General features: G+C 44.0%; 1 protein-coding gene across 1 annotated transcript; it reads left to right on the top strand.

Annotated features, from left to right (window-relative positions):
* Nucleotides 1–765: 765 nt before the first annotated feature.
* Nucleotides 766–24,142, top strand: LOC124268211. The gene is made up of 8 exons (XM_046703244.1): nt 766–924; nt 1,540–1,696; nt 13,269–13,588; nt 13,810–13,863; nt 16,569–16,707; nt 17,018–17,133; nt 18,519–18,630; nt 22,626–24,142. The coding sequence occupies exons 1-8, from the start codon at nt 766–768 to the stop codon at nt 22,634–22,636; spliced, it is 1,068 nt and encodes a 355-aa protein (XP_046559200.1). The 3' UTR covers nt 22,637–24,142.

Consider the following 24,142-nt stretch of genomic DNA (forward strand, 5'->3'; position numbering starts at 1 on the left):
TTGCAGATTGGAACTTTACGTTGACAGATAGAAAAGTATAAGTAAGATCGATTAACTCGTGTACATAATTGACGTGGAGTGTTTTAATGCTATCAAGGTAGGTATGTGCACTTAGTTAACTTGACGCAGAATGTTCCGTAAATTTGTCAACATTTGCGAGGTTTGTCTCACCTCTGCAGCACCCACACTGACATCCTTTGACTAACCGTATTCAGTGGTACAGCACTGCCCTACAATTGAATGGGCCTTAGCTTATGTTGCATGAGTCCTGAAAAGCCGAGATGAGCGGTAGGTGGAGTGTCTGTACCTTGTGGGACAAGGAAGGCATTCTTTGTAGCACATAAAGGGGAATCTGCCTGTTGGATTAGAGGAACGCTGTAATACGGACGACATTCTTTGTAGCTCATAAGGAATCTGCCTGTTGGATTAGAGGACGCTGTAATACGGACGACATTCTTTGTAGCACATAAGGAATCTGCCTGTTGGATTAGAGGACGCAGTAGGACGGAAGAACATTCTATGTAGAAGATAAAGAAACCGCATGTTAGATTAGTGGACGCTGTATGACGGGTGGTCATTCTTTGTAAAAGATAAGGATACCGCCTGTTAGATTAGAGGAGGCTGTAGGACGGGAGGTCACTGTGTGACCTTTATTAAATCCAAACACAACAACATGCGAAAGTATTTGTAAGTCTTTGAGGTGATTTGGCCTTTCGTCAGTAACTGATCTTCAGCGCTTCTCTTTGCCAAACACACTTGTGCAAGATGATCTCAGCTGTCCATCATATCGCGTCTGAAGCTGATGGATGCCTGTTGCTGCTGATTCTCTCTGACAAGATGTTATTTCCAGAAAAGGAGGGTTTAAGCTGCGACTCAACATCAGGAATCTCTGATGACCAGGGAATCGATGACCTGTCAAAGACAGTATCCTTCAATCCTTCATTACGCCGTGATGAATTTATATCCACTAGATTTGCATGCGACGTACACAGTAGATTTAGGGATTTGTGTGAGATACTTCCCTACAGATACAATTATTTATGATGTGTGTGGTTTTAGTGATGTGGAGGGAATGGCATGTTTGTGAATAGGATATTTGTGACATCCTTACAAATATAGCGCCTGTACGAGCCGCGACCTGTGTACACAACAGGCTGTGGACAATTTATGTGTGGATGTAGAAATATCCATCAACAACAAGTCTATATGCAAGATCTATCTTGTGATGTCGGAGGAAAACAAGATATATCGAACGCCTTTATTACGTCCGATTTCTGTGTGCTTTATACTGTTTTGCTAGTTTTAACTGCTATCGATAGTATCCATTTCCTAAACCCTTTTGTTTGTAATCATGAATTTTCACGGGAAGTATTCAGAATAACAAAGTCTGCTTTACCCAAATCGGTTATAGTAAAGGCTGGTAATGGTATTCCAAACATCTGTTAAATTTATTTAATTTTTTGGAGGCGTGAGTTGTAATCGTGTTGATTGACCAGCCGTGTACAATTACCACACACTGTAACAACAAATGGGTAATCGTGGCTCCTTCCTAGTAATCCATGTAATTGCAGATGGCGAGAGAGACTGGCCGAGTTTCTGAAGACGAACAAAGTGCAGTACGTGATCATCGCCCTGGTGGTACTGGACAGCCTCATCGTCGTCTTCGAGATGCTTATAGACCTCGAAATCATCGTCAGTAAAGTTCCCCTCGTCATTGGCATAAATCTCGAGATCAATTTGTGTAACTTCTCATAATCATTGGCATAGACAAGAGATCATAGCTTTACGTTCCTCTAAGCATTGAAATGTACCTGACAATCATTTAGTTCCCTTATCCTTGCTACAGACCTTGTGATCATCGTCAGTAAGTTTCCCAATCCTTGCTAGAAACTTTGTGATCATCGTCAGTAAGTGCCCAATCCTTGCTAGAAACTTTGTGATCATCGTCAGTAAGTTTCCCAATCCTTGCTAGAAACCTTGTGATCATCGTCAGTAAGTTTCCCAATCCTTGCTAGTAAAATTGTGATCATAGTCAGTAAATTTCCCAATCCTCTCTACAGACTTTGTGATCATCGTCAAATTTCCCAAATCACAAAGATAGACCTTGTGATCTTCGTCAGCAAGTTTCCCAATCCTTGCTACAGACCTTGTGATCACCGTAAAATTTCCCAAATCACTAAGATAGACCTTGTGATCCTCTTCAGTAAGTTTCCCAAATCACTAAGATAGACCTTGTGATCCTCGTCAGTAAGTTTCCCAAATCACTAAGATAGACCTTGTGATCATCGTCAGTTAGTTTCCCAAATCACTAAGATAGACCTTCTGATCATCGTCAGTAAGCTTCCCAAATCACTAAGATAGACCTTGTGATCATCGTCAGTAAGTTTCACTAAGATATGGGGCACTGCTTGGCATGAGCATATGTTGGACTCGTGCAGAACCGATCAGTGCTGACAGTCAAAGACATTTCTTGTTGGCGTTCACAAGAATACTCTTAGCAGCTACTTGATGTTGAACACAAACACGCTGGCATCGGTTCTCCAGAAAACCAACATTTCAGTTAATTATGTAACTCTTTCTAAGTTTGATGTTACGAATACCGGAATATCAGTTGCTGACGGCCTTTAGAACAACAAAACCAAAAACAATAACTCTCTCTCTTTCTCTCTCGCTCTCTCTCTCTCTGTCTAAATTATCCCAACTTATCTAAACCATTATTTCCTAAACTGCTCTTAGACCACTGTATGTACCAAGGTCACAGTGTGCTGTTATTTCTGCTGTCGCTTTTAGCTACGAGCAATCTAATTGGCAGAGATCGGAAATGCGACGTTTTGATTGGTTTGTTATTAGAACCAAAAGCGAAAGACTTGAGACGGTACCAAAACTAACCCCCAAGAGTTTTACCTCCTTCTCTCTGAGAGGAGGAGATTTCCTTCAGCTAGCTGGAGAATTATATCAAATAGACTAAGAAGTCTTGACGCCGGCTACTGTTACACCGTTGTCATGGTAACAGATTACGTAAAATACTAATCAAAATACAGCTCTATTTGATTCTTGCAAGCTGCACACATCTTGTAAATAAAGTACATGTATTTCTGGAATAACTGTGAAGCTATGCTTTGTTATTAAACTGTTGTCGCATTGACAACCTCTTTGAACTTCGACTGAAGCATCAGAACACAGGGGTAGATAGAATTGTTGTTTGTGATAAAAGACGGCAGGCGCACATCACTCAAGACGTATTTTGCAAAGACTGCCTGCCGCAGGTGGAACCGATCGACTTACCCCTCCCAAAACAAAAGCCCTATAGTCTCGGGCCTCTTAAAGAATATCTTATTACAAAGACTATACACATCAACATCCTTGATTACTTACCAAAAGAGTACAGGAGAGAAGTTGTTTTGATTGCATGTGGTGGTTTGATAGCTTGTGGTGGTATGAGAAGTGGGATGGCTTGTGGTGGAGCGTGAGGTGGTTGGATGGCTTGTAGTGGAGCGTGATGTGGTTGGATGGCTTGTAGTGGAGCGTGAGGTGGTTGGATGGCTTGTAGTGGAGCGTTAGGTGGTTGGATGGCTTGTAGTGGAGTGTCAGGTAGTTGGATGGCTTGTAGTGGAGCGTGATGTGGTTGGATGGCTTGTAGTGGAGTGTCAGGTAGTTGGATGGCTTGTAGTGGAGTGTCAGGTAGTTGGATGGCTTGTAGTGGAGCGTTAGGTGGTTGGATGGCTTGTAGTGGAGTGTCAGGTAGTTGGATGGCTTGTAGTGGAGCGTGATGTGGTTGGATGGCTTGAAGTGGAGCGTGATGTGGTTGGATGGCTTGTAGTGGAGCGTGAGGTGGTTGGATGGCTTGTAGTGGAGCGTTAGGTGGTTGGATGGCTTGTGGTGGAGCGTGAGGTGGTTGGATGGCTTGTAGTGGAGCGTTAGGTGGTTGGATGGCTTGTAGTGGAGCGTGAGGTGGTTGGATGGCTTGTAGTGGAGCGTTAGGTGGTTGGATGGCTTGTAGTGGAGCGTGATGTGGTTGGATGGCTTGTAGTGGAGTGTCAGGTAGTTGGATGGCTTGTAGGTAGTGGAGTGTCAGGTAGTTGGATGGCTTGTAGTGGAGCGTTAGGTGGTGGTTGGATGGCATGTAGTGGAGTGTCAGGTAGTTGGATGGCTTGTGAGTGGAGCGTGATTTGGTTGGATGGCTTGAAGTGGAAGGCGTGATGTGGTTGGATGGCTTGTAGTGGGCGTGAGGTGGTTGGATGGCTTGTAGTGGAGCGTTAGGTGGTTGGATGGCTTGTGGTGGAGCGTGAGGTGGTTGGATGGCTTGTAATGAGGGGCGTTAGGTGGTTAGATGGCTTGTAGTGGGCGTGAGGTGGTTGGATGTGGCTTGTAGTGGAGCGTTAGGTGGATTTGGATGGCTTATGTAGTGGGCGTGAGGTGGTTGGATGGCTTTGAGTAGTGGGCGTGATGTGGTTGGATGGCTTGTAGTGGAGCGTAGGGTGGTTGGATGGCTTGTAGTGGGCGTGATGTGGTTGGATGGCTTGTAGTGGGCGTGAGGTGTTTGGATGGCTTGTAGTGGAGGTCAGGTAGTTGGAAGGCTTGTAGTGGGCGTGATGTGGTTGGATGGCTTGTAGTGGGAGCGTGAAGAGTGGTTGGATGGCTTGTAGTGGAGCGTGATGTGGTTGGATGGCTTGTAGTGGAGCGTGATGTGGTTTGGATGGCAATGGTGGGCGTGATGTGGTTGGGAGAAGGCTTGTAGTGGGAAGCGTGATGTGGTTGGATGGCTTGTAGTGGGCGTGATGTGGTTAGATGGCTTGTAGTGGAGGCGTGATGTGGTTGGATGGCATGTAGTGGAGCGTGATGTGGTTGGATGGCTTGTAGTGGAGGGTGAGGTATTTTGGATGACATGTAGGAGGAGGTCAGGTAGTTGGAAAACTTACTTGTAGTGGAGCGTGATGTAGTTGGATGGCTTGTAGTGGAGCGTGATGTGGTTGAATTGGCTTGTAGTGGAGCGTGATGTGGTTAGATGGCTTGTGGTGGAGGCGTGATGTGGTTGGATGGCATGAGTGGGCGTGATGTGGTTGGATAGCTTGTGTAGTGGGAGGGTCAGAGTAGTTGGAAAGAGCTTGTAGTGCTGGAGGCGTGATAGTAGTGGTTGGATGGCTTGTAGTGGAGCGTGATGTGGTTGGATGGCTTGTAATCAGTGGGCGTGATGTGCATGAATCACGAGAGTGAGAAGTGGTTTTGGTGACATGGATCAGAAAGTCAGAGAATTGGTTTAGTAGCATGGATCATAATTTGAGAGGAATGGTTTTTTAGTGGCAATATTAGGAGTCCAGAGAGGTGGTTTGTTTCCATGGATCAGGAGTGAGAAGTAGTTTGGTGACATTGATCAGAAGTCAGAGGTGGTTTAGTAGCATGGATCATAACTGAGAAGGTGGTTGGGTAGCATGGATCATAACTGAGAGGTGGTTTGGTGGCAAAAGGTCCAGGAGTGAGAAGGTGGTTTGTGTGCATTTGGTGCATGGATCCAGGTGTGAGAAGTTGGTTTGTTTGCATGGATCCAGGTGTGAGAGGTGGTTTGTTTGCATGGATCAGGAGTGAGAGGTGGTTTGGTAGCATGGATCAGGTGTGAGAGGTGGTTTTGGTGGCAATATTAGGAGTGAGAGGTGGTTTGTTTTCCATGGATCAGGAGTGAGAGGTGGTTTGGTGACATGGATAAGGAGTGAAAGGTGGTTTGGTAGCATGGATCAGGTGTGAGAGGTGGTTTGTTTGCATGGATTAGGTGTGAGAGGTGGTTTGGTGGCAATATTAGGAGTCAGAGGTGGTTTGTTTGCATGGATCAGGAGTGAGAGGTGGTTTGTTTGCATGGATCAGGGGTGAGAGGTGGTTTGGTGGCAATATTAGGAGTCAGAGGTGGTTTGTTTGCATGGATCAGTGAGGTGGTCTGGTTCCATGGATCAGAGTGAGAGGTGGTTTGTTTGCATGGATCAGGTGTGAGAGGTGGTTTGTTTGCATGGATCAGGGTGTGAGAGGTGGTTTGTTTGCATGGATCAGGAGTGAGAGGTGGTTTGTTTGCATGGATCAGGTGTGAGAGGTTGTTTGTTTGCATGGATCAGGGGTGAGAGGTGGTTTTGGTAGCATGGATTAGGAGTGAGAGGTGGTTTGTTTGCATGGATCAGGAGTGAGAGGTGGTTTGTTTGCATGGAAGTGAGGTGGTTTGTTTGCATGGATCAGGGGTGAGAGGTGGTTTGTTTGCATGGATCCAGGGTGAGAGGTGGTTTTGTTTGCATGGATCAGGAGTGAGAAGGTGGTTTGTTTGCATGGATCAGGAGTGAGAGGTGGTTTTGTTTACATGGATCAGGTGTGAGAGGTGGTTTGTTTGCATGGATCCAGGAGTGAGAGGTGGTTGTTTTGGTAGCATGGATCAGGTGTGAGAAGGTGGTTTGTTTGCATGGATCAGGAGTGAGAGGTGGTTTGTTTGCATGGATCAGGAGTGAGAGGTGGTTTGTTTGCATGGATCAGGAGTGAGGTGGTTTTGTTTGCATGGATGAGTGAGAGGTGGTTTGTTTGCATGGATCAGGAGTGAGAGAGGTGGTTTGTTTGCATGGATCAGGAGGTGGTTTGTTTGCATGGATCCAGGTGTGAGAGGTGGTTTTGTTTGCATGGATCAGGAGTGAGAAGGTGGTTTGGTGCATGGATCAGGAGTGAGAGGTGGTTTGTTTGCATGGATCAGGAGGTGGTTTGTTTGAGAGGTGAGAGGTGGTTTGAGTTGCATGGATCAGGTGTGAGAGGTGGTTTGTTTGCATGGATCAGGTGTGAGAGGTGGTTTGTTTGCATGGATCATGTGAGAGGTGGTTTGTGAGAGGTGAGAGGTGGTTTGTTTGCATGGATCAGGAGTGAGAGGTGGTTTGGTAGCATGCATCAGGAGTGAGAGGTCGTTTGTTTGCATGGATCAGGAGTGAGAGTTGGTTTGGTGGCATGGATCAGGTGTGAGAGGTGGTTTGTTTGCATGGATCAGGAGTGAGAGGTGGTTTGTTTGCATGGATCAGGTGTGAGAGGTGGTTTGTTTGCATGGATCAGGTGTGAGAGGTGGTTTGTTAGCATGGATCAGGTGTGAGAGGTGGTTTGGTGGCAATATTAGGAGTCAGAGGTGGTTTGTTTGCATGGATCAGGAGTGAGAGGTGGTTTGGTGACATGGATCCAGGAGTGAGAGGTGGTTTGGTAGCATGGATCATCAGAGAGTGAGAGGTGGTTTGTTTGCATGGATCAGGTGTGAGAGAGGTGGTTTGGTGGCAGAGGTGATCAGGAGTGAGAGGTGGTTTGTTTGCATGGATCAGGAGTGAGAGGTGGTTTGTTTGCATGGATCATCAGTGAGAGAGTGGTTTGTTTGCATGGATCAGGTGGTTTTGTGGAGAGGTCAGAGGTGGTTTGTTTGCATGGATCAGGAGTGAGAGGTGGTTTGGTAGCATGGATCATAATTGAGAGGTGGTTTGGTGGCAATATTAGGAGTCAGAGGTGGTTTGTTTGCATGGATCAGGAGTGAGAGGTGGTTTGGTGACATGGATAAGGAGTGAGAGGTGGTTTGGTTGCATGGATCAGGTGTGAGAGGTGGTTTGTTTGCATGGATTAGGTGTGAGAGGTGGTTTGGTGGCAATATTAGGAGTCAGAGGTGGTTTGTTTGCATGGATCAGGAGTGAGATGGATCCAGGAGAGTGGTTTGTTTGCATGGATCAGGTGTGAGAGGTGGTTTTGTTTGCATGGATCAGTGTGAGAGGTGGTTTGTTTGCATGGATCAGGAGTGAGAGGTGGTTTGTTTGCATGGATCAGAGGGGTGAGAGGTGGTTTGTTTGCATGGATCAGGAGTGAGAGGTGGTTTGGTGGCATGGATCAGGAGTGAGAGAGGTGGTTTGTTTGCATGGATCCCAGGAGTGAGGTGGTTTGTTTGCATGGATCAGGAGTGAGAGGTGGTTTTGTTTGCATGGATCAGGAGTGAGAGGTGGTTTGTTTGCATGGATCAGGTGTGAGAGGTGGTGGTTTGTTTGCATGGATCAGGTGAGAGGAGAGGTGGTTTGGTAGCATGGATCAGGTGTGAGAGGTGGTTTGGTAGCATGGATCAGGGTGTGAGAGGTGGTTTGGTGGCATGGATCAGGAGTGAGAGGTGGTTTGTTTGCATGGATCAGGTGTGAGAGGTGGTTTGTTTGCATGGATCAGGTGTGAGAGGTGGTTTGGTAGCATGGATCATAATTGAGAGGTGGTTTGGTGGCAATATTAGGAGTGAGAGGTGGTTTGTTTGCATGGATCAGGAGTGAGAGGTGGTTTGTTTGCATTGGATCAGGTGTGAGAGGTGGTTTGGTGGCAATATTAGGAGTCAGAGGGTTTTTTGCATGGATCAGGAGTGAGAGGTGGTTTGTTTGCATGGATCAGGGGTGAGAGGTGGTTTGTTTGCATGGATCATAATTGAGAGGTGGTTTGGTGGCAATATTAGGAGTCAGAGGTGGTTTGTTTGCATGGATCAGGAGGTGTGAGAGGTGGTTTGTTTGCATGGATCAGGTGGTGAGAGGATGGTTTGAGAGGTTTTGGTGGATCAGGAGTGAGAGGTGGTTTGTTTGCATGGATCAGGGGTGAGAGGTGGTTTGTTTGCATGGATCAGGAGTGAGAGGTGGTTTGTTTGCATGGATCAGGAGTGAGAGGTGGTTTGTTTGCATGGATCAGGTGTGAGAGGTGGTTTGTTTGCATGGATCAGGAGTGAGAGGTGGGTTTGGAGTGAGAGGTGAGAGGTGGCATGGCATCATCAGGTGTGAGAGGTGGTTTGGTAGCATGGATCAGGTGTGAGAGGTGGTTTGTTTGCATGGATCAGGTGTGAGAGGTGGTTTGTTTGCATGGATCAGGTGTGAGAGGTGGTTTGTTTGCATGGATCAGGTGTGAGAGGTGGTTTGTTTGCATGGATCAGGAGTGAGAGGTGGTTTGGTAGCATGGATCAGGTGTGAGAGGTGGTTTGTTTGCATGGATCAGGAGTGAGAGTTGGTTTGGTAGCATGGATCAGGTGTGAGAGGTGGTTTGTTTGCATGGATCAGGAGTGAGAGGTGGTTTGTTTGCATGGATCAGGTGTGAGAGGTGGTTTGTTTGCATGGATCAGGTGTGAGAGGTGGTTTGTTTGCATGGATCAGGTGTGAGAGGTGGTTTGGTTGCATGGATCAGGTGTGAGAGTTGGTTTGGTGACATGGATCAGCAGGTGTGAGAGGTGGTTTGGTGGCATGGATCAGGAGTGTGAGAGGTGGTTTGTTTGCATGGATCAGGTGTGAGAGGTGGTTTGTTTGCATGGATCAGGTGTGAGAGGTGGTTTGGTAGCATGGATCATAATTGAGAGGTGGTTTGGTGGCAATATTAGGAGTGAGAGGTGGTTTGTTTGCATGGATCAGGAGTGAGAGGTGGTTTGGTAGCATGGATCATAGTGAGTGAGAGTTGGTTTGGTGGCATGGATCAGGTGTGAGAGGTGGTTTGTTTGCATGGATCAGGGTGAGAGGTGGTTTGGTGGCAATATTAGGAGTGAGAGGTGGTTTGTTTGCATGGATCAGGAGTGAGAGGTGGTTTGTTTGCATGGATCAGGTGTGAGAGGTGGTTTGGTGGCAATATTAGGAGTCAGAGGTGGTTTGTTTGCATGGATCAGGAGTGAGAGGTGGTTTGTTTGCATGGATCAGGAGTGAGAGGTGGTTTGTTTGCATGGATCAGGGGTGAGAGGTGGTTTGGTGGCAATATTAGGAGTGAGAGGTGGTTTGTTTGCATGGATCAGGAGTGAGAGGTGGTTTGTTTGCATGGATCAGGAGTGAGAGGTGGTTTGTTTGCATGGATCAGGAGTGAGAGGTGGTTTGTTTGCATGGATCAGGTGTGAGAGGTGGTTTGTTTGCATGGATCAGGGGTGAGAGGTGGTTTGTTTGCATGGATCAGGAGTGAGAGGTGGTTTGTTTGCATGGATCAGGAGTGAGAGGTGGTTTGTTTGCATGGATCAGGTGTGAGAGGTGGTTTGTTTGCATGGATCAGGAGTGAGAGGTGGTTTGTTTGCATGGATCAGGAGTGAGAGGTGGTTTGTTTGCATGGATCAGGTGTGAGAGGTGGTTTGTTTGCATGGATCAGGAGTGAGAGGTGGTTTGTTTGCATGGATCAGGAGTGAGAGGTGGTTTTGTTTGCATGGATCAGGAGTGAGAGAGGTGGTTTGTTTGCATGGATCAGGTGTGAGAGGTGGTTTGTTTGCATGGATCAGGTGTGAGAGGTGGTTTGTTTGCATGGATCAGGGTGTGAGAGGTGGTTTGTTTGCATGGATCAGGTGTGAGAGGTGGTTTGTTTGCATGGATCAGGAGTGAGAGGTGGTTTGGTAGCATGGATCAGGAGTGAGAGGTGGTTTGTTTGCATGGATCAGGAGTGAGAGGTGGTTTGTTTGCATGGATCAGGTGTGAGAGGTGGTTTGTTTGCATGGATCAGGAGTGAGAGGTGGTTTGTTTGCATGGATCAGGTGTGAGAGGTGGTTTGTTTGCATGGATCAGGAGTGAGAGGTGGTTTGTTTGCATGGATCAGGTGTGAGAGGTGGTTTGTTTGCATGGATCAGGTGTGAGAGGTGGTTTGGTGACATGGATCAGGAGTGAGAGGTGGTTTGGTGACATGGATCAGGAGTGAGAGGTGGTTTGTTTGCATGGATCAGGTGTGAGAGGTGGTTTGTTTGCATGGATTAGGTGTGAGAGGTGGTTTGGTAGCATGGATCATAATTGAGAGGTGGTTTGGTGGCAATATTAGGAGTGAGAGGTGGTTTGTTTGCATGGATCAGGAGTGAGAGGTGGTTTGGTAGCATGGATCATGATTGAGAGGTGGTTTGGTGGCAATATTAGGAGTCAGAGGTGGTTTGTTTGCATGGATCAGGAGTGAGAGGTGGTTTGGTGGCATGGATCAGGAGTGAGAGGTGGTTTGTTTGCATGGATCAGGGGTGAGAGGTGGTTTGTTTGCATGGATCAGGTGTGAGAGGTGGTTTGTTTGCATGGATCAGGAGTGAGAGGTGGTTTGTTTGCATGGATCAGGAGTGAGAGGTGGTTTGGTAGCATGGATCAGGAGTGAGAGGTGGTTTGTTTGCATGGATCAGGAGTGAGAGGTGGTTTGTTTGCATGGATCAGGTGTGAGAGGTGGTTTGTTTGCATGGATCAGGTGTGAGAGGTGGTTTGTTTGCATGGATCAGGTGTGAGAGGTGGTTTGTTTGCATGGATCAGGAGTGAGAGGTGGTTTGTTTGCATGGATCAGGAGTGAGAGGTGGTTTGTTTGCATGGATCAGGAGTGAGAGGTGGTTTTGTTTGCATGGATCAGGAGTGAGAGGTGGTTTTGTTTGCATGGATCAGGAGTGAGAGGTGGTTTTGTTTGCATGGATCAGGAGTGAGAGGTGGGTTTGTTTGCATGGATCAGGAGTGAGAGGTGGTTTGTTTGCATGGATCAGGAGTGAGAGGTGGTTTGTTTGCATGGATCAGGAGTGAGAGGTGGTTTGTTTGCATGGATCAGGTGTGAGAGGTGGTTTGTTTGCATGGATCAGGTGTGAGAGGTGGTTTGTTTGCATGGATCAGGAGTGAGAGGTGGTTTGTTTGCATGGATCAGGTGTGAGAGGTGGTTTGTTTGCATGGATCAGGTGTGAGAGGTGGTTTGTTTGCATGGATCAGGTGTGAGAGGTGGTTTGTTTGCATGGATCAGGAGTGAGAGGTGGTTTGTTTGCATGGATCAGGAGTGAGAGGTGGTTTGGTAGCATGGATCAGGTGTGAGAGGTGGTTTGTTTGCATGGATCAGGAGTGAGAGGTGGTTTGTTTGCATGGATCAGGTGTGAGAGGAGGTGGTTTGTTTGCATGGATCAGGGTGTGAGAGGTGGTTTGTTTGCATGGATCAGGTGTGAGAAGGTGGTTTTATTTGCATGGATCAGGGTGAGAGGTGGTTTGGTTGCATGGATCAGGAGTGAGAGGTGGTTTGGTTTGCATGGATCAGGTGTGAGAGGTGGTTTGTTTGCATGGATCAGGTGTGAGAGGTGGTTTGTTTGCATGGATCAGGTGTGAGAGGTGGTTTGGTAGCATGGATCATAATTGAGAGGTGGTTTGGTGGCAATATTAGGAGTGAGAGGTGGTTTGTTTGCATGGATCAGGAGTGAGAGGTGGTTTGTTTGCATGGATCAGGTGTGAGAGGTGGTTTGGTGGCAATATTAGGAGTCAGAGGTGGTTTGTTTGCATGGATCAGGAGTGAGAGGTGGTTTGTTTGCATGGATCAGGGGTGAGAGGTGGTTTGGTAGCATGGATCATAATTGAGAGGTGGTTTGGTGGCAATATTAGGAGTCAGAGGTGGTTTGTTTGCATGGATCAGGAGTGAGAGGTGGTTTGGTAGCATGGATCATAATTGAGAGGTGGTTTGGTGGCAATATTAGGAGTGAGAGGTGGTTTGTTTGCATGGATCAGGAGTGAGAGGTGGTTTGGTGGCATGGATAAGGAGTGAGAGGTGGTTTGTTTGCATGGATCAGGAGTGAGAGGTGGTTTGTTTGCATGGATCAGGTGTGAGAGGTGGTTTGGTGGCAATATTAGGAGTCAGAGGTGGTTTGTTTGCATGGATCAGGTGTGAGAGGTGGTTTGTTTGCATGGATCAGGGTGAGAGGTGGTTTGGTGGCAATATTAGGAGTGAGAGGTGGTTTGTTTGCATGGATCAGGAGTGATGAGAGGTGGTTTGTTTGCATGGATCAGGGGTGAGAGGTGGTTTGGTGCAATATTAGGAGTGAGAGAGAGGTGGTTTGTTTGCATGGATCAGGAGTGAGAGGTGGTTTGTTTGCATGGATCAGGGGTGAGAGGTGGTTTGGTGGCAATATTAGGAGTCAGAGGTGGTTTGTTTGCATGGATCAGGAGTGAGAGGTGGTTTGTTTGCATGGATCAGGGGTGAGAGGTGGTTTAGTGGCAATATTAGGAGTCAGAGGTGGTTTGTTTGCATGGATCAGGAGTGAGAGTTGGTTTGTTTGCATGGATCAGGAGTGAGAGGTGGTTTGTTTGCATGGATCAGGAGTGAGAGGAGAATTTGTGGTGTAATACGAGGAGTAAGAGATATTTAGGTCCGTGGTCGAGGAAAGTTGACTAAATGGTGGAGATATTCTGGGGGAACTTAAATTTGATTTGAGTTATTAATTGAGTGAGCTGCACGGAGCCAGGACATAACTCCCTTCCTCATTTTGCCAGTTCTACCAAAGCAATATCTAAACATTGTATCTTTAGTAATATCATATCATATATTTTCAGTTCCGGACAATGGCCCAGTTGAGACTCATATCAATGCAACACATACCAATCACACGGCAGCCTGGTACGAAATGGGCGTCTACAATGAGACGGAACACCACGGACTTTCCCGGAGAATGACAAGATCAACTGAACATCATTCTGGAGACAAATACGTGCACATAACGGACACGAATGCAACAGACAATCATTTTTATATCAATAGCAACGATACTCAGCATCATGTACACCATCAACATCATCATCACAGTAACAAAGAAATTGTCGAACATTCGCTCCATTACGCTAGCTTGACAATATTAGCTATATTTGTAGTGGAGGTAGGTGCATCTACATGTCTTGACAACGTGGCTTCAGTTACTGAAGGCATCATCTCGTTTCGAACGGATTATATTTTAACATTTTATCTTTTTCTGATGTCACAAATGTAATTCTATTTATGGGAGCATGGTTTCTCCTACTTTTTTATTCTAAATGAAGATATGAAACATTTCCTCCCATGTTCAGTGACAGATCTAATACAATGCGGTTATACTTTCAGGTTATATGTAAAATAATAGCTGAGGGAACACATTTATTGAAACATAAAGCTGAGGTAGGTATTCCTAGCTTACTTTGCATGACTTGTAGTGAGTGAATGAATTGGTGTGTTTGAACAGTGTAACATTTATGCCACGGGCTGTGAGATTGATGTGGAGAGGCCAGCTCTGTGTTGACAGACAAAGAAACAGAGACAGGCGAACCTGGATCTGGAGCCCATGATCACGGGTGTACAGGACAAAACTCTGCACAACAAATTAGGTAGCATCATTTTGATTTGTAAGGGAGGGCGTGAATAGTTTGTGAGAACAATATATTTGTATCGTAGTTTCATTTGTTCTGATAGTTTGATTTCAAGAAAATATTGAAATTAAAAACTAATATGGAAAATTCAAACTATTCATATTTTCAGCACTGACAACAAACTATTCACTTCGGACATATTTTTGAACAAACTATTTATTTACAAAATGTCTCAGAGACATTAAGTGGATTTTCCCATGGGTGACTGGCTGATCCATCTTCCTTGCAACACAACAGTGTTAGTTTGTGTAGTGTACAGACAGAACTAGCACTACATACATGTTCCTGTAACAGGGTGACGGTTTAACACACAGGCATGTTTACATATTCTTACCCATAAGGAAAGCCGGATAGAGGTAGTAAATATTCTGTAATGCTTCCCGGAATTACAGGCTTTCTAACTCGGTCTTTTATTTTCTTTGCTCCTTTTCATTCGTTCGTTGTTTCATCTACTCGCCTATATGGAATGAGAGATGTCATAACTCTGGATTCTGAATAAATACCGACAAATAGTCCGTATCCATCCATTACCCTGTGGGAAGCATGTCTTGTTTCGACTTGTTGATGAAAACGAAAAATTGGCTTACGTTGTAAGTTTATGCAAACCCGTGAGACCCATTTCAACCGACGTTCTCTCACTCACCGATGTTGACACGTACCAACATATTTACATGTATTTGTTAAAGGTAACGAGTGAAATGCAACATGTTTCTTGAATTAAGCGTGCTGTTATATTTGTAATGTATGTGACACTAAGGTACTAACGTGGAAGCTACTAGCGAGTTATCTTACACAATCCAGTCGTGGAGACAGGTGTGTGGGGACGTATTTGTTTGGGCTTACAGACACAAGAAATCTTCAAGGTGTTTAGGGATTGGATATGGAGACATTCGTTGTAAATTTGATGATTGGCAAGGATGAGAATAACCGACACGAATAGGGAATCACAGTTTATCTTTCCCTTGGGACTTACTGTCACAGATGACATGACATTACTTCCTTTTGGAAAGATAAACCATAATTCCTCGTAGCTCCTAAGTTATTATCATGCTAGCACCAGCTGCACAAGGCAGATGCAAAGACAAACTTCGTTCTCCGCACCGACATACCACATGTGGCAAAATATCCAGGGACGTTCTTCAACCCTGTGTTACCTTGACCAATGAGGCATTTGAAACGGGCGCAGTTAACGGTGGTCTTTAAGAAATACCAATGCTGCATAGCAACAACATTTTGATACCCTACCCACTTGTAAATCTGAATTATTTGGTTCATTGTTTATGCTTCTGAAACAAGAGCTGTGTGGAGTTTGCCTTTCATGTTCTCAGCGTCTGTTCCAGAATCTCCCCATCAGCACTGATTTGATAGCAACACCTCGAGTGATCACGCGTGCCATGTCGACATTTTCTCTATCGCATATTAACAGAGATTTCCTGAAGCCATAAACTCAGTGTAGTCTCGGCCTGATCATGTCAGCAGTGGGTAGACAGGAACCTGGTTTTCCTACCTATTAAACTGGAGTTGCGGTGGTCGACCATCATGACGTGCATGGTATCGATTGAAAGCGGACTTGACATTAAAATTACGAGACAGTCTTTGGCAAAAATGCAGTAATATGTCCTTATTTGACATAACCTGGCAACAGCGGGTCACGCTGACCTAGTAGCCATTGACCATGCACAGTGGGTATCTTCTTCCCTTTTGTCAACACTAGAACATCTCTTTGTGTTGAGAAGCATGTCCGTGGTGTACACGCGTAATCTCATACAACTACAAGAGCGTTGGCTGTCAAATATTGCAGAATTCTGCAGAATAGAGTCGTGGGCATTTGAATGCCAATGTTTTAGTGTTTATGCCGGGGAAAGTGTCAGTGTCTAGTGGTACAACTCATGGCCATTCTGTGATATATATGATATATGAAAAGGTAAATTTTGATGCGCCGTCGGTCAGAGCCTGTAACGATCATTACATCGTTCTTAAAATATTTTTCCAGAATATAGTTGACATGTCAAATATCTGTACTTAGAAACACCTTTGAATGTCTCGTTGCATTTTGGATTCTATGTGGTAAGGAGGTACGCGCTTCCATTGCACGCCCCAGCAGGACAATGGCACATGTCAGGGAGACGGGTGTACTTATAAACAGCGGTGTTGAAAGCAAAACCTTATTATACACATCATTTCGTTCAGTTATCTTCTTAAACATTATATCGAGAATGTAAAATCACTTCTGCTCTCATCTAAACAAATACGAGCTATTGAACCACAACCTTTGTCCAACTCGGTTCACATCCACAATGTACATGCCTTGTCTTCATCAGTTATATGATAGACATCGCATGTAACATGTAACATGTAACCACCTCTGTCCTAATGTGTGTTACAGCTGTAACGGATGTCCCAATGCATGGATTATGCCAACAGTCAAGTAACTCTACATGTGCTTGTTAATTTCAGGTGTTCGATGCCATCATCGTTCTAGTCTCCTTTTCGATGGACATCGCTTTCTCCTTCGTGTCTGTGACGTCAGCAGCACGAGACGCGGCAGGGCTCATGGTTTTGCTCAGGTTATGGAGAATAACAAGAATAATAAATGGTATTCAGTTATGCTCTTTGGCGTGTGTTCCAGTAGATTGGAACTAGATTGGCAAATGTGATTGTTGACATAGTAAATGTGAATATTAAGGAGACCTGTCAGACAAATACTACACTTGTGTGTAGGGGATTCCTGCTGAGAATAATGCCAACTAGCCAATAATGGGTAATAACCACCAAGTAAGCCTATAACTATACGTGGATGTCTCAGAGAAGCCTTGACACGTACGGTCGCAATGATCCACACGCTGATTGTATTCCTTGCCTTGAGATTTGCTGTGAATTATAAAACATAAACTATTTGACAACAGGTGTTATAATGTCTGTGAAGCTGGACGCAGACAAGAAGATCAATGAACAGAAGATAGCTAGGGCCAAGGCGGAGGAGGAGGTGGGGAAACTGAGACGTCAGGTCGATACGCTACAAGTAAGTTCACTCATTGATTTGCCTTTTGGGGACTTGTCGTGATGGCTTAGCCGTAAGACTCAGACATGAATGAAGATTGGATATTTGGATACAATGTGTAACTTAAGTCATTAGCAGTAGCTATTGGGGGTCACTATGAACTAGGTCGGAGTGAACATTGCGGGAAAAGAGGTTCCTTTGCTAGACTATATTTGGTAATATATTCGCATGACAATATTAACAGTGCCATTTATACAGGATCCTTATGGATAACAGCTTCTTGATTAGTGCATTTAGTCAACTGATTCACCAGGAGTTTCTCTTTCATAGCTTGCTTAAAAACTGAATTTGACTCAGACACCCAAGATGAAATTAAAACCAATTAGATGATTATCGTTATTACAAGACCCACACAAAGGGGATACTAACCTACCAGCCAACGACAGAGGTATAACAATTCTTAGTCCTTTTTGGTACATTCAGTCTGTCCTACTCACATAAGAGATTACAGTTTTGGGGTGAATTATGTGATAAATTTTTCGAATTCCTGGTCGGCTTTCTACTACTAACAATCATTTTATACTGCAAAAAGCGAGGTAAAGTGTACCCACCCTTTGTAGTTTTTTTCACTTTAGACTCTGTTGATAGATCTAAATTGGGGAGCGAATGAAACGTGCACGGGGGCTCACCAGAAATGTATACAAATAGCCATTCTGGTCATACTGATGTTATCTTCTGTGTTAAATATATAAAATATAGTTTTTGTTTAATATGTTCTAAATGACTTGGTTCTAGAAACAGACTCAGCTTGTTAGGGAGGCATTCAGATCTATCCAGAGCTTCCCCTGGGCGAAATTCTGAGTAAATATAAAAAATGGCATTATGGAGATGTTACTTTCTAAGGTGTTTCTCTAAACAAATATCTTGGTTTATCGTTCTCAAATACTTTATACCCGTGACGGTCCAGGTTAGAATATTGATCTTCAGTAACCCATGCTTGTCGTAAGAGGCGACTAACGGGATCGGGTGGTCAGGCTCGCTAACTTGGTGACACATGTCATCGGTTCCCAAATGCGCAGATCGATGCTCATGCTGTTGAGCGCTGGATTGTCTGTATTTACAGAGCGCCGCCATATAGCTGGAATATTGCTGAGTGCGGCGTAACACTAAACTCACTCACTTACTAAAATACTTTATATCAAATACTTTAACCTCCTATGTGATGCGCACTTCAGGCTAAAAGTGTTGTGTTGTATCATAAAATCTCTTATGAAAACTAATCGATGTATTTATAGACATGATGTATTTATAGACAATATAGCCTTAATTGAAATTCCAATCTCTGCCTCTGCATACTGTATTATTTACGTTATTTACTGTATATGCATACAAATAAATATTTACAGACAGAGATGAAGAAACTTCAGGACCGACTGAAACAGTACGAATCTGATGGCGATGTGAGGAGAGCCACCTGTGACAAGATAGAAGTGGCAGCGGACATACAGAACTGTGACGGTACAGTATTACCTACATGAAAGTATGTATACAAATATGACAAGATAGAAGTGGCAGCGGACATGCAGAACTGTGACGGTACAGTATTACCTACATGAAAGTATGTACATACAAATATGACAAGATAGAAGTGGCGGCGGACATACAACACTGTGACGGTACAGTATTACCTACATGAAAGTATGTACATACAAATATGACAAGATAGAAGTGGCAACGGACATACAGAACTGTGACGGCACAGTATTACCTACATGAAAGTATGTATACAAATATGACAAGATAGAAGTGGCAGCGGACATACAGAACTGTGACGGTACAGTATTACCTACATGAAAGTATGTATACAAATATGACAAGATAGAAGTGGCAGCGGACATGCAGAACTGTGACGGTACAGTATTACCTACATGAAAGTATGTACATACAAATATGACAAGATAGAAGTGGCGGCGGACATACAACACTGTGACGGTACAGTATTACCTACATGAAAGTATGTACATACAAAAATGACAAGATAGAAGTGGCAGCGGACATACAGAACTGTGACGGCACAGTATTACCGACATGAAAGAATGTATACAAATATGACAAGATAGAAGTGGCAGCGGACATACAGAACTGTGACGGTACAGTATTACCTACATGAAAGTATGTGTCCAAATATGACAAGATAGACGTGGCAGCGGACATACAGAACTGTGACGGTACAGTATTACCTACATGAAAGTATGTACATACAAATATGACAAGAAAGAAGTGGCAGCGGACATACAGAACTGTGACGGTACAGAATTACCTACATGAAAGTATGTGTACAAATATGACAAGATAGAAGTGGCAGCGGACATACAACACTGTGACGGTACAGTATTACCTACATGAAAGTATGTGTACAAATATGACAAGATAGACGTGGCAGCGGACATACAGAACTGTGACGGTACAGTATTACCTACATGAAAGTATGTACATACAAATATGACAAGAAAGAAGTGGCAGCGGATATTCAGAACTGTGACGGTACAGAATTACCTACATGAAAGTAGTATGTGTACAAATATGACAAGATAGAAGTGGCAGCGGACATACAACACTGTGACGGTACAGTATTACCTACATGAAAGTACGTACATACAAATATGACAAGATAGAAGTGGCAGCGGACATACAAACTGTGACGGTACAGTATTACCTACATGAAAGTATGTATACAAATATGACAAGATAGAAGTGGCGGCGGACATGCAGAACTGTGACGGTACAGTATTACCTACATGAAAGTATGTACATACAAATATGACAAGATAGAAGTGGCGGCGGACATACAACACTGTGACGGTACAGTATTACCTACATGAAAGTATGTATACAAATATGACAAGATAGAAGTGGCAGCGGACATACAGAACTGTGACGGTACAGTATTACCTACATGAAAGTATGTACATACAAATATGACAAGATAGAAGTGGCAGCGGACATACAGAACTGTGACGGCACAGTATTACCTACATGAAAGTATGTATACAAATATGACAAGATAGAAGTGGCAGCGGACATACAGAACTGTGACGGTACAGTATTACCTACATGAAAGTATGTACATACAAATATGACAAGATAGAAGTGGCAGCGGACATACAGAACTGTGACGGTACAGAATTACCTACATGAAAGTATGTGTACAAATATGACAAGATAGAAGTGGCAGCGGACATACAACACTGTGACGGTACAGTATTACCTACATGAAAGTATGTGTACAAATATGACAAGATAGACGTGGCAGCGGACATACAGAACTGTGACGGTACAGTATTACCTACATGAAAGTATGTACATACAAATATGACAAGAAAGAAGTGGCAGCGGATATTCAGAACTGTGACGGTACAGAATTACCTACATGAAAGTATGTGTACAAATATGACAAGATAGAAGTGGCAGCGGACATACAACACTGTGACGGTACAGTATTACCTACATGAAAGTACGTACATACAAAAATGACAAGATAGAAGTGGCAGCGGACATACAACACTGTGACGGTACAGTATTACCTACATGAAAGTATGTATACAAATACGACAAAATAGAAGTGGCAACGGACATGCAGAACTATGACGGTACAGTTTTACCTACTTGAAAGTATGTACATACAAAAATGACAAGATAGAAGTGGCAGCGGACATACAACACTGTGACGGTACAGTATTACCTACATGAAAGTATGTATACAAATATGACAAGATAGAAATGGCAGCGGACATACGGCACTGTGACGGCACAGTATTACCTACATGAAAGTATGTACATACAAATATGACAAGATAGAAGTGGCGGCGGACATACAGAACTGTGACGGCACAGTATTACCTACATGAAAGTATGTATACAAATATGACAAGATAGAAGTGGCAGCGGACATACAGAACTGTGACGGTACAGTATTACCTACATGAAAGTATGTATACAAATATGACAAGATAGAAGTGGCAGCGGACATGCAGAACTGTGACGGTACAGTATTACCTACATGAAAGTATGTACATACAAATATGACAAGATAGAAGTGGCGGCGGACATACAACACTGTGACGGTACAGTATTACCTACATGAAAGTATGTACATACAAAAATGACAAGATAGAAGTGGCAGCGGACATACAGCACTGTGACGGCACAGTATTACCGACATGAAAGTATGTACATACAAATATGACAAGAAAGAAGTGGCAGCGGATATTCAGAACTGTGACGGTACAGAATTACCTACATGAAAGTATGTGTACAAATATGACAAGATAGAAGTGGCAGCGGACATACTGTGACGGTACAGTATTACCTACATGAAAGTACGTACATGATGACAAGATAGAAGTGGCAGCGGACATACAACAACTGTGACGGTACAGTATTACCTACATGAAAGTGTATGTATACAAATACGACAAAATAGAAGTGGCAACGGTTACCTACTTGAAGAGCATGTACATACAAATATGACAAGATAGAAGTGGCAGCGGACATAACAACACTGTGACGGTACAGTATTACCTACATGAAAGTATGTATACAAATATGACAAGATAGAAATGGCAGCGGACATACTGTGACGGCACAGTATTACCTACATGAAAGTATGTACATACAAATATGACAAGATAGAAGTGGCAGCGGACATACAGAACTGTGACGGCACAGTATTACCTACATGAAAGTATGTATACAAATATGACAAGATAGAAGTGGCAGCGGACATACAGAACTGTGACGGTACAGTATTACCTACATGAAAGTATGTACATACAAATATGACAAGATAGAAGTGGCAGCGGACATACAGAACTGTGACGGTACAGTATTACCTACATGAAAGTATGTACATACAAATATGACAAGATAGAAGTGGCGGCGGACATACAGAACTGTGACGGTACAGTATTACCTACATGAAAGTATGTATACAAATATGACAAGATAGAAGTGGCAGCGGACATACAGAACTGTGACGGTACAGTATTACCTACATGAAAGTATGTATACAAATATGACAAGATAGAAGTGGCAGCGGACATACAGAACTGTGACGGTACAGTATTACCTACATGAAAGTATGTGTACAAATATGACAAGATAGAAGTGGCAGCGGACATACAGAACTGTGACGGTACAGTATTACCTACATGAAAGTATGTCTACAAATATGACAAGATAGAAGTGGCAACGGACATACAGAACTGTGACGGTACAGTATTACCTACATGAAAGTATGTACATACAAATATGACAAGATAGAAGTGGCAGCGGACATGCAGAACTGTGACGGTACAGTATTACCTACATGAAGTATGTCTACAAATATGACAAGATAGAAGTGGCAGCGGACATACGGCACTGTGACGGCACAGTATTACCTACATGAAGTATGTATGGACATTCACGATTCTGATGTTTGCTCTTAGTGTATGATGGCCTTTTTCTTTCAGAAGGAACGTGAGCATGTACCTGTCATCGTCGCTCAACTGTATTGGTCGAATCTGACCTTGACCTACACTTTTACAGAGATGGAGAGCCCATGCAGACACGTAGAACCACTGACAAGAGTGGAGGAATGTGCGAGAGTCTGTGCTGTAGTTGTTGCAGGCCGCCTATGACAGTGACATCAGTTACTTGAAGCCAAACAGACCAAACATAGTTTACAACTAATATTTCACAAACATTAATGTGTCGCTTGGCAGCAATGAATATATGGTTGCTATCCAAGAACATAAATATTCCAAATTGGTAAGAATATTACAGGGGAGCATATCATCGATCGTGTCAAGTGCAATATATGTAGTTTCAATGCTGTCGTTCCATTGCTCTGCTGTGAATGTATTGTCATCTACACTCGTGCAGTCAGTCCATGTTTGGCTTCCTTCCTTCGTCTCCCGTTCTCCCTCGTCCATAGATCACTGGAGATAAACGTATAGTGTTATCCGTTTTCCTTTAGCATACATTACGTGTTGGAATACATCTTGCCAGTCCCTTAGTTAAGGCTCAGGTCTCTGCACAAAGTGCATGACGGTGGACACGTGGCAATAAAGACATGTGTGGTTTGCTTCAGCCGGTGCACGTCGTACACGTGGATATAAGTGAACGTATAGGTTACTACAGCTGGTGCACAACGTCGTACACGTGGATATAAGTGAACGTATGGGTTACTTCAGCTGATGCACAACGTCGTATACGTGGATAAAGTGAACGTAAAGGTTACTACAGCTGGTGCGCGTCGTACACGTGGATATAAGTGAACGCATAGGTTACTACAGCTGGTGCACGTCGTACACGTGGATATAGTGAACGTATAGGTTACTACAGCTGGTGCACAACGTCGTATACGTGGATATAAGTGAACGTAAAGGTTACTACAGCTGGTGCACGTCGTACACGTGGATATAAGTGAACGCATAGGTTACTACAGCTGGTGCACGTCGTACACGTGGATATAGTGAACGCATAGGTTACTACAGCTGGTGCACGTCGTACACGTGGATATAGTGAACGTATAGGTTACTACAGCTGGTGCACGTCGTACACGTGGATATAGTGAACGTATAGGTTGCTACAGCTGATGCACTACGTCGTATACGTGGATATAAGTGAACGTATCGATTACTACAGCTAGTGCACAACGTCATATACGTGGAGATAAGGGAATGTATGGGTTACTACTGTTAAACAGCTGATGCACAACGTCGTATAAGTGGATATAAGAGAACACATACGTTACAACAGCTGGTGCACAACGTTGTATACATGGATATAAGTGAGTATATATGTTACTACTGCTGGTAAACGACGGTTGATATGCGTTTTAAGTGAATGTACGTGAAACTACAGCTGGTGAATGACGGTTTTATGTCATGTAAGTGAATGTACGTGAAACTACAGCTGGTGAATGACGGTTGTTATGTGTTGTAAGTGAATGTACGTGAAACTACAGCTGGTGAATGACGGTTGT

This window comes from Haliotis rubra, unplaced genomic scaffold (assembly GCF_003918875.1).
Source record: "Haliotis rubra isolate DU_JTF1 unplaced genomic scaffold, ASM391887v1 Scf1009, whole genome shotgun sequence".
NCBI classification, from domain to species: domain Eukaryota; kingdom Metazoa; phylum Mollusca; class Gastropoda; order Lepetellida; family Haliotidae; genus Haliotis; species Haliotis rubra.

Excerpts from the sequence above, each read along its gene's own strand:
- LOC124268211 (XM_046703244.1), top strand. The coding sequence starts at position 766 with ATGATCTCAGCTGTCCATCATATCGCGTCTGAAGCTGATGGATGCCTG. Across the intron at positions 1,697-13,268 it reads AGACCTCGAAATCATCGTCA|TTCCGGACAATGGCCCAGTT; the intron begins GTAAAGTTCCCC and ends ATATATTTTCAG. Across the intron at positions 13,864-16,568 it reads TATTGAAACATAAAGCTGAG|GTGTTCGATGCCATCATCGT; the intron begins GTAGGTATTCCT and ends TGTTAATTTCAG.